Source organism: Lipophrys pholis, assembly GCF_963383615.2.
Source record: "Lipophrys pholis genome assembly, chromosome: 5".
Classification (NCBI taxonomy): domain Eukaryota; kingdom Metazoa; phylum Chordata; class Actinopteri; order Blenniiformes; family Blenniidae; genus Lipophrys; species Lipophrys pholis.
In genome coordinates, this window is record NC_137628.1 from 15678444 (window position 1) to 15691213 (window position 12770).

Below are 12770 nucleotides of genomic sequence, written 5' to 3' on the forward strand. Positions count from 1 at the left end.
TTATGTTTATACTTCATTACAATTTTTGGTCGGTCAATATAAGAATGTATATTTTTGTATTAATATATATATATATATATATTTTTTTTTTAATAAATATATTATCATTAAAAAAACAAAAAACATGTCATTATTTTCCCAAATGACATAACTAACTACAACCAACATGCTGTAAAAAGATATTGTTACATCTGTGTGGATATAATTGTTATTGGTTTGTGAGCCTTTTGTTTTGTTAATAATTAAAATTAAAAAAAGACTTCAAAATAATGATACAATAAAAGCAAAAACTCATAAATGAAAAACTGTTTTGTTATTTTGTTTATTTATGGAGTTTTTACTTTGGCGTATTATATAATTAAATAATAAACAATTTCATAAACATTTATAATAAATGTTATATAATAGAGACTAATAAATCTCCTGGTTTGATTATTTTGTTTTTAATAAACCGCATCCTTTGTGTGACTGATAGAGAGTGATCATACTGAAATATTGCAGTTTAAGTGGAAAACTGTTCTAGAACAATCCTGATAAAGAAGTAAAGACTGTTGATGTGTTGGGTGAGTTTGGACTGTGTCAGGGTTATTTGTCCGGGTGATGTGCGCGGTGACGCGCCGTGACTTCACTGCTGGAGGAGGAGGAGGAGGAGGAAGAAGAGGAGGAGGACCGAACCGCCGCCGCTGCCGCTGCCGCGCGCTGCTCCACAGACACGTCGCGTTTCTCTCCGCCGGCGTCAGGCAGCACAAACCCGGCAGGGAATGGAGTCAGCGGCCGCGTACGGCGCCGCCAAGGCCGGGAGGGTCGCCTTCGATCCGGTCGCATTCTTCACGCATCCCCGCACCGTCCTCAGACTGATGTCGTGGGTAAGAATCCTCCAACGTGTGCGTCTCCATCAATGGAGGGGCCTGCCTGCTGCCCCCCTCTCTCTCTCTCTCTCTCTGTCTGTCTCTCTCTCTCTCTCTCTCTCTGTCTCTCTCTCTCTCTGTCTGTCTGTCTGTCTCTCTCTCTCTCTCTCTCTCTCTCTCTCTTCCTTTCACGTCGCCTGTCTCTTTCGCTGCTCACCACCATGTGTCATTTATCCTCCTGTTTTTCTAAATGACAATTTATTTCCAGTGAAGTCAATGAGGTGCCGCCCTGCTCCGCTCTATCTGCTCACCAGTGATGCAGCTTCTGGCACATCTGTTCCTCCGGAGCCTCTTTGTGTCTACACGCAGCTCTGGGCTTCACTGCCTCAGCATGGATGTAGCACCTCCACCCTGCACCTCTGACTCACCACACAGCATGCAAAGTGCACTCAAGAAACCGGGGCCAGTTTGATGAAAGAAATTAAAAGATTGCAAATAATCCCCCCTCTGTGTGCCTGCACATTTCTCACAATATTGCAGCAGTAAATTGCCATGTTTAACAAATGCCAAAGGACTCATTTCAGCTCTCAGAGCCAGGCAAAGACAGATCAACAGGGACTGAACATTACATGCTCATCTTGAAACGTTTTATATTGGCATCCAGCGCAATAAATGAAGGCATCACACAGTGTATTTTCAGATAATTACAATTAATTGGCCGTTGTTGGAATTTAAAACTGTTAGGGATTTTTCAGTTAGACTTTTTTGCTGTGTGACAGAGAACCAGTAGCTTCACACGTGTGATGATATCAGGAAAAAGTGATGTCTAAAATAAATAGAAAACATATAAGTTTATGTTTATGCATAGTTTATGCATACTGTTAAGTTTGAGCCTTTTATTTGTTGAGTTTGCATATTCTTCGTGTGTTTATAAAGGTTGTCTCCTGGTACCCCCCCCCCCCCCCCCCCCAATCTAAAGATAAATAGTAAACAGGACACAATTTGTTCTACGTATACCCACTTTCACTGGATTTCTTTTACAATCAAATCTAATTTAAGTGAATTCAACAGCAAGCCGGACAGATAAGACAGTCTATTAGAATCTAAGGAATACTAATGTAATTTAACGTTTTTTCACACGTTTTCATTGTTTTGGAACCGGGGAGTTTCCCTCCAACATCCACTAATCTGGGGTAAACCAAATATTTATTTGTGATCTTCAAATACAATTTATAAAAGGATAATTATTGGACAGTGCCACTGATATCCAGAGCTACCGTTGAGCAGATCAAGTCTCTCGCCAAAACACGATGGTTCACTTGAGATCAGCTTCAGTTTTCACTGTCAACAATGTTCTCTTCTGTGTTTTGTTACCTACTGTTGTTCCTGTCGAACAGCGAAGGCCAAAGTGTCAGGAAAAGGGATCAAAGTGGAATTATTGTTATCTTCCGTGAGGAAAACATTTAGAGGAAGTGAGCTTTGATGATTATTATAATTCTGACCTTTTACTAAATGTTTTTTCTCAGTTTCTGCTTCTGATTTCGGGGACAGATTAACTTTACCGAAAGCCCGATTTGATTTGTCAGTGAAATAACCCTTTAAAAGTGCTACACCAGTATTGCAGAGAAGCATATCTTTGTACCTCACCTCGACTCTCCTCCACATACCCTTCAGCGTAAGCTGTGTGTGTGTGTGTGTCAGTGCTGCTGAGTTTGAGGAATGAAAAGCATTCGTACCAGCCGTGTGAGTTCATTCTCTCCTGCCTGTCAGATAATAAAGCGGCCCACGTGTCTCTCTCCCCCCCCGCAGGTTTTCTCCATCGTGGTGTTCGGCTGCATCGTTAACGAGGGCTACATCAACATCGGCAGCGAGCGCCTGCTCTGCGTCTTCAACAACAACGCGGACGCCTGTAACTACGGCATCACTGTGGGCGTCACCTGCTTTCTCGGGAGCATCTGCTTTCTCATCCTGGACATTTACTTTCCCACCATGAGCAACGTCAGGGACAGGAGACGTGCCGTGCTGGTGGACCTCATCTTCTCTGGTACACAAATGTCCTTGTTGCTGTCAAGCTGATGCAACGCAGAGAATAAACAGGCCTGAAAAGACAGTGAGCGGCTAATTGAAGAGTTTCTAGCTACAGTTTTTAATTACATTTTATTTAAAATAAAAATAGAGTTATTTAAAGCCAGTTTTCTGGAGAAAAACCCTACTATTCTACACTTGAGCAAGCATAGGCGACAGTGGAAAAGGAAAAACTTTTAACGAGACGAAAACTGCAGATTTAGCCTCAGAGGTGGAGAGTTTCTGCTGCTGTTGGGGTTTGGGAATAGAAAAAAAAAAAGAAAGGCCAGAGACCAACGAGCAACAAACAGATTGCCATAGGAAGGCAAGCTGATTCACTCGCTGCAGATGTGGTGATCACAAACTTCCAGTTCCACCGTCAAGAGATCCTGCAGGAAGGCGCGAGTCAAAAGAGAGGGAGACTGAGCACAGAGTACAGGAGAAAGGCAGAGTGTTAGTGACATGTAATGGTGACATATCAGTGTATGGAGCATGTGAGAGGAACGAATGCTCAATGTAGTAAAGGTCTCCCTCCAGTCTAAACCTATAGCAGCTTCACTAGAAGATGACCCAGGGTGACCTGAACCAGCTGACCTGACAAGCTGATCAGTATCTTATTATATCGATAAATAGATTTGCGTATCATCTGCATAACACTAGAGGTAAAGAACCATAAAACAAGGCGTACATAAGATGCTTTGTTTTAATTCCAGGATCAATACATGGTTCACTTAGGTGTTCTTCATTAAACATTATGACGGGAGACATGGGGACATGGGGACGAGCACGAGAAAGCAAAAGGTCAACAACTACCACATGATTTTTGACGCCTTTTCTAGAGGCCTCAGCAGGTTAGAGCAGTCATCTGTCTTCTTGTGATATTGCATCATCAAATATATTGATTGAACTAGAAAACACACTGGTAGAGGTTAGTAATCCTGCCTCGCAATACAAATTTCCCCAGATTGATTCTACACTCAGGCTTTTCAGTGTGAGGTTTGCATGTTCTCCCTAAAAGCTCTTGTTTTCCCTCCTCCAGGTGTTTCCAGTTTCCTGTGGTTCGTGGGTTTCTGCTTTCTGGCCAATCAATGGCAAGCAACCTCCCCAGATGAGCTGCCATTGGCCCAAGGCTCTGACGCTGCCAGAGCCACCATCGCTTTCTGCTTCTTCTCCATCCTCACCTGGGTCTGTACCTCTATGCCTGGTTATTGATACTGTCACCCGTCTTTTCCACGTTTGCGAGTCTCATCATCAGCCTCATCGTCACCAGCTGTTTGCTCATGTGTCTGTGTTTTAGGGCTATCAGTGTCTGCTGGCCTCGAGCACATTTAGGAACATTTCTTTCATGGAAGTCAAGCAGAGTCTGCTGCCCCGGATGCCTCCCACGCTCTCTTTAGTCTAACACAGTGTTACTCACTGCTCCAGCGGAGCTGCTGCACTCGGCTGCCTCCATGTGTCAGTCTGTCTTTAACCACCTGTGTGTGTGTGTGTGTGTGTGTGTGTGTGTGTGTGTGTGTGTGTGTGTGTGTGTGTGTGTGTGTGTGTGTGTGTGTGTGTGTGTGTGTGTGTGTGTGTGTGTGTGTGTGTGTGTGTGTGTGTGTGTGTTTGCGAACAACAAAAGCTTTCCTGGTTAAATTATTGAAGTGAAGTTCCAGAAAACCTTTCCGGCGGTGGTCAAGTGATGAATCGTCCACTGATGGCTCAGTGGAGCTTGTTAAAACTGCCGCATCACCAAACCGACAGCAGCCCTTCGTCTCACAGCCAGCCCATTGTGGAGAGGTTAAGCTGTAATTGCGTCAAGGATATACAGTTTGTTGTAAAAGTTAATTGTCTCTTATTTGAGTTTGTTGGGCATTTCTCTTTCAATAGTCCAGCAGAGGATAGCACCATTGTTCCTCTGTGGGGGATTTATAGCGTGTGACAGGAACCCCAATCAAAGGTTTAAAGGGTTTTTCACAAGTTTTCTCCTGACGTCAGCTGTTCTTTGCAGCGCTCCACTGAACAACTTATTAACTTTATTTATTCTAGTCCTGCTTTAAAGATTTTGTAAACTTTGAGAACTCGCCAACCTTTTATTTCTCTGGTCGGAATACATGACACTTTCATGTAAAACAATGTAATGATGGTGGATTCAGAGCTTTAGATAGTTCTCATGGCTGCATTCATTTGGTTTTTTTTGTTTGTCGTGATCTCCTCTTTCACAAGTGCAATGCCGCGTTGGATGGTGCTGTATTGTATGAAACAGACTCGCCGTTCTCACCCAGGAAACATCTGTTATTAAAATTAAACTTGCTGCCGCCCTCACAAGGTTTCCACGGTGGGATGTGCGTGAGTGACAGGCAGCTTCATAGTACAGTAATTAAAATCAACGCAACATATGCTGTGCGGCATCAGAGTTGATGGAGCAGGTAGAGTAGAACAAACTGTTCAAAAACCTGATTTACATTTTTTTGTAGAACAAAAAGTTTGTTGGGATTGTTCAGGTTTCACTCGAGGCTTGTAACAAAGAGACCTATTAGTCCTGTTTATTGCTGACTGTGGCAGGAATGCTGTGTCATTACTCTACCTTTGCAATTATTGATAAAAGGTGCAGAGGTATGGACACGACTTGGTTCAGGACAGATGTAGTATAGGAAATAGAAGGAAGTCTCGTGACCACCGTCTGCTTTTGCCTGAGAGTTCCTTTGCTATACAGAAACTTAGACGTTGCACCGACTCAACTCAACTCATTCACTCAATAAAAGCATCAAAGTGCAACATCTTAATATGCATCTGCAGTGGAAAAGGTAAAAAAGTCTTCAAGTGAAAGACAATTCCACCAGTTGTACTGTTTCTTTCAACAATAATCTTAAATGAGGCACGGTTGGTAAATTGGTTTGGTTATTAATGTTATTTGTTTGCAACAGTGGGTGCCCTCTCTCTATTCCCTGACCTGTGCAGTTCATCATGTCCATCATTTCATTCTTTATTTTTATGAATTCTACTTATTGTTTCATCTGTGCTCACTACAACGTGACTCAACAGAGGCTCAAACGCAAACATGAAGGGAAAAAGTCACTTTGTGTTGTAATCTAAGAAGCGAAGGAAAGAAAAGTAATCATGTAGGAATGCCTGAGACGCTAACCATATACTGTAATGAAGAATGTGTTCCCTCTTGCTGGTTGATAATGCAGAAACAAGGTCAGACGAGCGTCTGTAAAAAAAGATACAGCTGACATGGCGATTTTATTTGCTATGCTGTTATGTTATATAACTGGAGAGCTTATTTTCTGTCTAAAATCCCAGTTCAGATGGCTTAATGCTGCATGTGCTAGGACTACAATAAAAAAGGAAAATTTGCAAAGATACATCTTTTACATTATATTCTATTGGGCAAAAGTGCCAATACACTACTATAGCTTTACAGTTGAGCCTCTTTTATGTATTGAATGATTTTGGAGGAATTCATAGGAAAATCAGGTCTTTGGCGTGAGCTTTCTATCATGTCACCTTTGTAGCGATTATACTGTGGACCCACAGAGGTCACTGTGTCTCTTCACGCAGTGCTGGTGTACTTCTGAACCCGACCAAACTGCATTATGTGAGCTCGAAAATTATTTTTGGAGCTTAACCCAGCGCTGGAATATTTTGACCTCTGCTGCTTTGACTCTGATTACCCTCTTCAAGTCTGTCTGATGTGAGTCTTCAGATAAAAGTAGAATGTTAAAGCTCTCCTGGCCTAAACTCGCTGCTTCTTCCTACTTCTTATGTCGCCCTGTCACTCTGAAGATTGGTGTAATCATGTGTTGTAGTGTGTGATTAATATCCTTTTTTAATGTGCGTGTGTGTGTGTGTGTGTGTGTGTGTGTGTGTGTGTGTGTGTGTGTGTGTGTGTTTTACTAACAGGCTGTTTTAACACTGAGTGCACTCCGTCGCTTCCTGACTGGGAGCAACACAAACTTGTTCACCTGGCAGCACCTGGAACCGGCCCCCTGCAACGCCAGAGCAACCCCGTACCCCATTGCCAACGGTGCCACGATCGTGACGACCAATCCCTACCAAGCCCCGCCTTTCACTGAAACCCTGGACCCCCAGAAACTCACACAGCAGAGACCCATGGCTCCGGCTTTCTAGAGACAGACACACACAGATGAAGAGGAAACTATAGAAAGACAGAATGAGGAGACGTGAGTTGAACAACGCTGCACACGACTCGGGCATGGACAACTACCTGCTTCACTGTTTGATGGTTTTTCATCCTCACCTGGGATTGGCAGGAATTTTTTGGGTCACTTGATGTTTGATCAGTTCTCACCATGGCAACTGCTGGCTGAGCTTAGTTAGTTGTAACTCTCTGTGTCAAAGACACTATCTTCTAATCATACACATACACAAACATGCTCTCTCACACACACACACACACACACACACACACACACACACACACACACACACACACACACACACACACACACACACACACACACACACACACACACACACACACACACACACACACACACACACACACACTTGTGCTGTGCTCACTTACACCTGGTACAGTCACACCTGATAACACATGTACATACACCTGGAAGTACACACGCTCACACCTCGACTGCATGTTCATATGGTGAAGTGCAGAATAACATAGATATAGATCAGTGATGATGCTCCATCTGCCTTATGAGGGGCTGTAAAAGCTATACTAGAGTGAATGTGGGAAACGGTGAAGCTTCGTTAGTCAGTCTGACCAATCGCAGTCTGCCTCCCTCGGACACGTTGCCTCTCATTGGCTGTAACGCAGGCAGACCGCCAGCTGGACCAATTGATCGTCAGTGTCGGAGGGGGCAGAACTCGCAGAAAATGCTACATTTTCTTGGCAGGGGAACAAAGGCAGTGCTGCTTAATGCATTCTGGATGCTATATTGTTTCAGTGTGAAATATTTATGTGGTTAAATATTTTATTGTGATATACTGGAGTGGTATGATAACAACTGAAAATAAAATCGAACCACCACCACGAAAGCTGTGAGTCTGCCTTTGTTCATGACAGCTTTATGAATAATTGCTTCTTGTAATTTGAGAAACACTTTAATATGATTCTGTACTGCGACTGAGACCAAGGTTGTGTTAGCATGTGAATAAACATCTGCTGGGAGGCCGTAATTAGATAAAGCTGTGTTTATTTCATCACCAACAGTTGCTGTATTTTTAGATCTCCGGCAGCCCTTGCTGTGTGTGTGAGAAGGAAATGACAGAAATAGGAGTCAGCTTGTGGAGTCAAATGAAAGTCAGACAGAAAGTGGTTTTATTCCAGCACTGTCCAATCATGTACCGCTCAATGTGCATCATCCCCTGCCTCCATGATTCTGCAGGAACGTTATACAACAATACAAACATCTTGCATCATCCACAGTCGTCACTGCTGCTATAATCAACATCCTCATCATCAAGCCTCATCGTCACCCGCAGATAAACTGACATTCAAAACTGTAGAAATTCACCATTGTAGTTCTCGTATCATCCCTGCTGTGTTAATAAAATATAATCTGAGCCTTTTATTTCTACAAAGTTGCACACACTTTTTGTCACCTGAATAAGCCCTTCAAAACATCTGCTCCGGATTGAAGTTTCCACCCTGCACCCATAAGGTACTTTCTCCTCCAAAGTCAAGAGCAATGGGGCACGCTCTGGCTTGAGACAGCAGGGGGCACTCTCACTCTGCAAAGCTCTGATCACATGCTTCACACTGGGCTGTGCCTGAACTACCGCTACCCTGAGAATACTAAGACACAGACAAGGGAAGTGGATTTGAAGGGCAGTGACAAACCTAAAGTGACTGACCATTTGAGTGGATGGGATCAGGAAAGATCGAGGTAGAAACTACTAAAGCCTAGGTCACACTACACGATGTGAACGTAAAGGTTCAAAGAGCAAATTGAATTTTCATAAGGGCAGAGCTGGGAGGATTCAGGCATTGCAGGATCCCCTGAAAAATCAACAAGATATCCAAGTTTCTCTCAAACCGCTGTCTGTGAACGATCAATCAGCATCCAGAGGCAGTTTAGAAAAGGTCAAAAAACTGAGGAGAAAAGAACGTGATTTATATTGAGAAGCAAGAACTTGATTAAATATATGATTTTCAATTTGCTCCATGTTCACCAAGCTGCTGTACATATTTTCTCTTATAACTTTAAAATCTTTTGAAAAATTCTAAAAAAGAAACAATATTAAGGCAACACCATTTACACCGGTGTGCAAATACAAACCTTTTTTTTCTCCTAAAAAAATCTTTATATCATGTTTCCTGTAGGTTTCTGTCTTACAAATGCATTTATTTCTGACACAATTTGCAATTTGTTTGTATATTCTTCCTGAAATAACATGGTGTACTAGAAAATGACGGAAGGAGATGCTGATAGCACAATAAAAGCACTTCATATTTCCAAGCAAACCATTAAATTAATTCAAGCTTAAGTCTTACAAGTCTGATTATTTTATGCTTCCTGTTTTGTTCAACATTTTAGTGAATTACATATTACATATTGTATTTGGACTTGTGGTGGAAAAAAGTTGAAGAAGTGACCATGGTCCCCTTGATGTTTTAAGATCACCAGACTCAGAACATTAATTTATATTAAAAAATAACTGCTCGTTGTAACTGGTTGTTTCTTTGTGTGGACCAGCCGCGCTGTCTGTAACGCTGTCTGTAACGCTGTCTGTAACGCTGTCTGTACTGCACCATCAGAGTCATTTTGTCTTGTATTCTGACCTAGGCTTGAGGCGCAAAGGAAAAGGATGAGTGAGGGCAAGAGAAGAGCAAGCAAGGTGGGAGTTAGTGTTTAGAGTAAATATCAGTGGGAAGTTGCTACTGAGGCTGAACTAAAGCTAGATCTGTGATAGAAGAACCCGGAAACTTCTTATGTGCATCATCTTGTGTGCAAATTGCACAAAGGGTCAAAGTCTTTGAAAACATACCCATTCATACACATACAGTCTGAGGGACTTTTGCTCACGCACCCTAAGAAAATCTTGTGAGTGGACGAGGCGAGGTGCAGGCCAGGAAACTGGTGATCCTCCTGTTTGGGATTGTAGCCCCGAATCCCTCGGTGGGAGCTGCAGAAGCACATTAAGGTCCTCCACTTCACAGAATAACCAATCCCATCAGTCGTCCACAGAACTTCCCTCCGGCTGAGTAGGAGAGAGAGGTGTGGCATCAAACGACAGAGTCCGCCTCCTCAGCTCAACGCTGCTGTCCATTAGCTGGGTTGACGTTGTGACTGGCTGCTGCTCTGGCGGCGGGCTCACTCTCTGCTTCCTGTTCCTGTCCGATACAGGAGAAACCGAGTGGCTGAGACGGCTCCTGTGTTGCCCAGGACTCGGAGGAAGCTGTCTGCTTCTGTGTGAGCAGCCGGGAGGAGCTTGTGAGTGCGAGTGACCAGAACTGTTAATGCGACAAACCTCCGCATCGGCATCGTCTAACTGGGGGCCGAGATCCAAGCTGGGGCCCAAGCTGGACTGTCTGGAGCTGCAGGGTGGGGGCAATAAAGTGGAATCCCCACTGGGGACCTTCAGACTGGACAGGCTCTGCGGGCTCTTCTCAACACCTGCTTCTGGCTGCGAGTCGCAGATGGCCTGCTCGGGTGTGTGTTCTTGTGGAGTGGTTTCACTGTGGCTCCGGCTGTGGCTCCTGCATGAGATGACCCTCTGGGGGTGGTTGTACTTCAGTGTGTGTACACTGGACGATCGCTGGCGTGGTGGTGTGGAAGAGGCGGGGGGGACGGCGAGGTGGGGCTCTGCCAGATCATCAGCTGAGCCACTCTGATCCAGAGAGTCGCATCGCACAGCCGCCTGCAAACACAACACTTTTCATCATGTGCGACACCACACTTCTCAAATACTTTCATGGAGAATTCACTGTGGGAGAATTTGGCATTCAAATAGAAGAACTGATTCATTTGAATCACAAGGGAAACAGCAGAATCACAAAATATATTTTTCATATTTTTGCTCATTTGTAGAAAAGAATCCAGATCCCAGGCTAGTGTCCAGTTATTAACATTATTTTTTCCCCAGATATATTATGCTTGTTGTAAGTTCTATATCCAAATAAAATAATATAATATGTAGTTTTGTTACCTAAAGGTACAGTACCAAATTATAGATAAGAGCTGTAGCACAACTACAATCTTAACTATTACTTTAACAGAATAACAGTGGTTAAAAGTATGAGGTAACAATGGGGTTCTAGGTAACGTCTAGGTAATAGTAAGTAATGACGGTGTGATGACGGTGTAATGATGGTGTAATTACAGAATCATTGCCGCTAAACAAGATTTAAGTAAAGAGTGACAAGGAGAAGCTGTTGAGTAAAGATGGTTTGTTGTGGTAATGATAATACCAGGGTGATGTTGGGGTAATGACTGTTCGAAATAATCCTATTGTTGTTTTATTGTCATTATATGATTAATACAGAGTGAAAATACAGTAATTATCAACAGGATCAACAGTGGGTTCAGACAGCATAGAGACAATTCATTAACGGGTTAGTAAAGGGGTAATGAAGTGGGATCAACTGGGAAAATAAAGACAAAGTACTGGGTTATGATGGAATAGTTATGGAATTACAATGGAGGTAATGATGTTGTTATGTTGAAGTTGCCAGAGGTGGATAAAGAGGTACTAGCAGTGTTATGAAAAGTACAACTCAAGAATGTGTTTTTAAAAAAAGAGTATTCTATGGTGAGGTGTCTTTAAGATGGAAGTTGAGCTGTGACTTTTTTGAACCGGCATTATTGCAGTTTAGTTTTGACAAAAGAGAAAGAGTGGTTACGCACCTGCCTCCGGAGCTGTCTGCTCGGTGTGCGGAGAGATGCTGGTCGTTTCAAAAGTGAACTATCCGGAACGTAGGAGGGACTCAGCTTGTTTCGGTCTAAACTGTCTTCAGGACCGAGCCAGTGGGAAGGATGTCTGCTGTGCGTGGGGCTCTGTCTGAGTGACGGGTGTCTGTCTATGCTGTGGCTGTACATGAGCCTCGGCCTGTCTGCGCCGGGATCTGGATTCAGCCGGTATCCGTCGAAACTGTGCGTCGAGCTGAGCCTGTGTCTGTTGAGCCGGTGGGCCGGGCTGAACCTGTACCCGTCTATACTGTGAGCCGAGTTCAGCCTGTGTCTGTTTATCCTGTGAGCCGGACTACATCTGTATCCCTCTACGCTATCAGCCGGACTGAGTCTGTGCGTGGAGAGTCTGTCCATGTTCTGAGAAGTGCTGAGGCAAATCATCGGCCTCGAGCTGCGTCCAGAGCCCAGCGAAGCATGGGTGATGATGGGAAGAGCTCCTGGTACCTGCAGCAGCGAGCCGCCACCACTGGAGCCCAGAGACGACATGGAGCCTGCAGGAAATGATGTGGCAAAGGTTTATGGGGACAAAGTGATAAAAAATATGAAAAAACAGACCAAGGTGAGGTATTGCAGTAACAAGGTAAGGAAATATAAAGGTAAGCTGGCTTTCCTCACATCCATACTTTCAGCATGTTTATCTACAGTTAGCGGATGACATAAGTGTTTCCTCTATGTACACATATTTGGGTTTTACCACACTAATTCAGATCCTTAGTCTTGCTCAGTTTTAATCTGGCAAATACAAAATCAAATCAACTTTTTATCAAGTGGCTTTTATTGTCCAAAAACTAATACAAACACGTCAGTGAGTCACACATCAAACACAAGCTGTGATCGGACCACCTGGCGTGGAAAAAATGTCAGGACTGTCCTCTGCAGGAAGACTGTAGTTCTACTAATTTGTTGTGAATCCCCCCCCCCCCTTCCCCAAATGTCCCCCCCTTTTTAAGTATCATGATAACAGTGCCTTCTATCG

The 12770-nt window shown here is 43.6% G+C and overlaps 2 protein-coding genes across 2 annotated transcripts in view; one reads left to right on the forward strand and one right to left on the reverse strand.

Annotated features, from left to right (window-relative positions):
• Positions 1-643: 643 nt before the first annotated feature.
• LOC308110246 (synaptogyrin-3-like) lies at positions 644-7915 on the forward strand. The gene is made up of 4 exons (XM_080464433.1): positions 644-866; positions 2658-2892; positions 3952-4097; positions 6798-7915. The coding sequence occupies exons 1-4, from the start codon at positions 762-764 to the stop codon at positions 7023-7025; spliced, it is 714 nt and encodes a 237-aa protein (XP_080320559.1). The 5' UTR covers positions 644-761; the 3' UTR covers positions 7026-7915.
• A 265-nt stretch (positions 7916-8180) lies between these two features.
• Positions 8181-12770, reverse strand: part of LOC308109391 (voltage-dependent T-type calcium channel subunit alpha-1H-like) — a gene marked incomplete at its 5' end in the record, with an annotated part of 58919 nt that continues 54329 nt past the window's right edge. Inside the window, 2 exons of the mRNA XM_080462925.1 lie at positions 8181-10745; positions 11732-12285. Coding sequence (XP_080319051.1) covers positions 10059-10745; positions 11732-12285 — 1241 coding nt within the window. The 3' untranslated portion in view covers positions 8181-10058. The remainder of the gene's footprint in view (positions 10746-11731; positions 12286-12770) is intronic.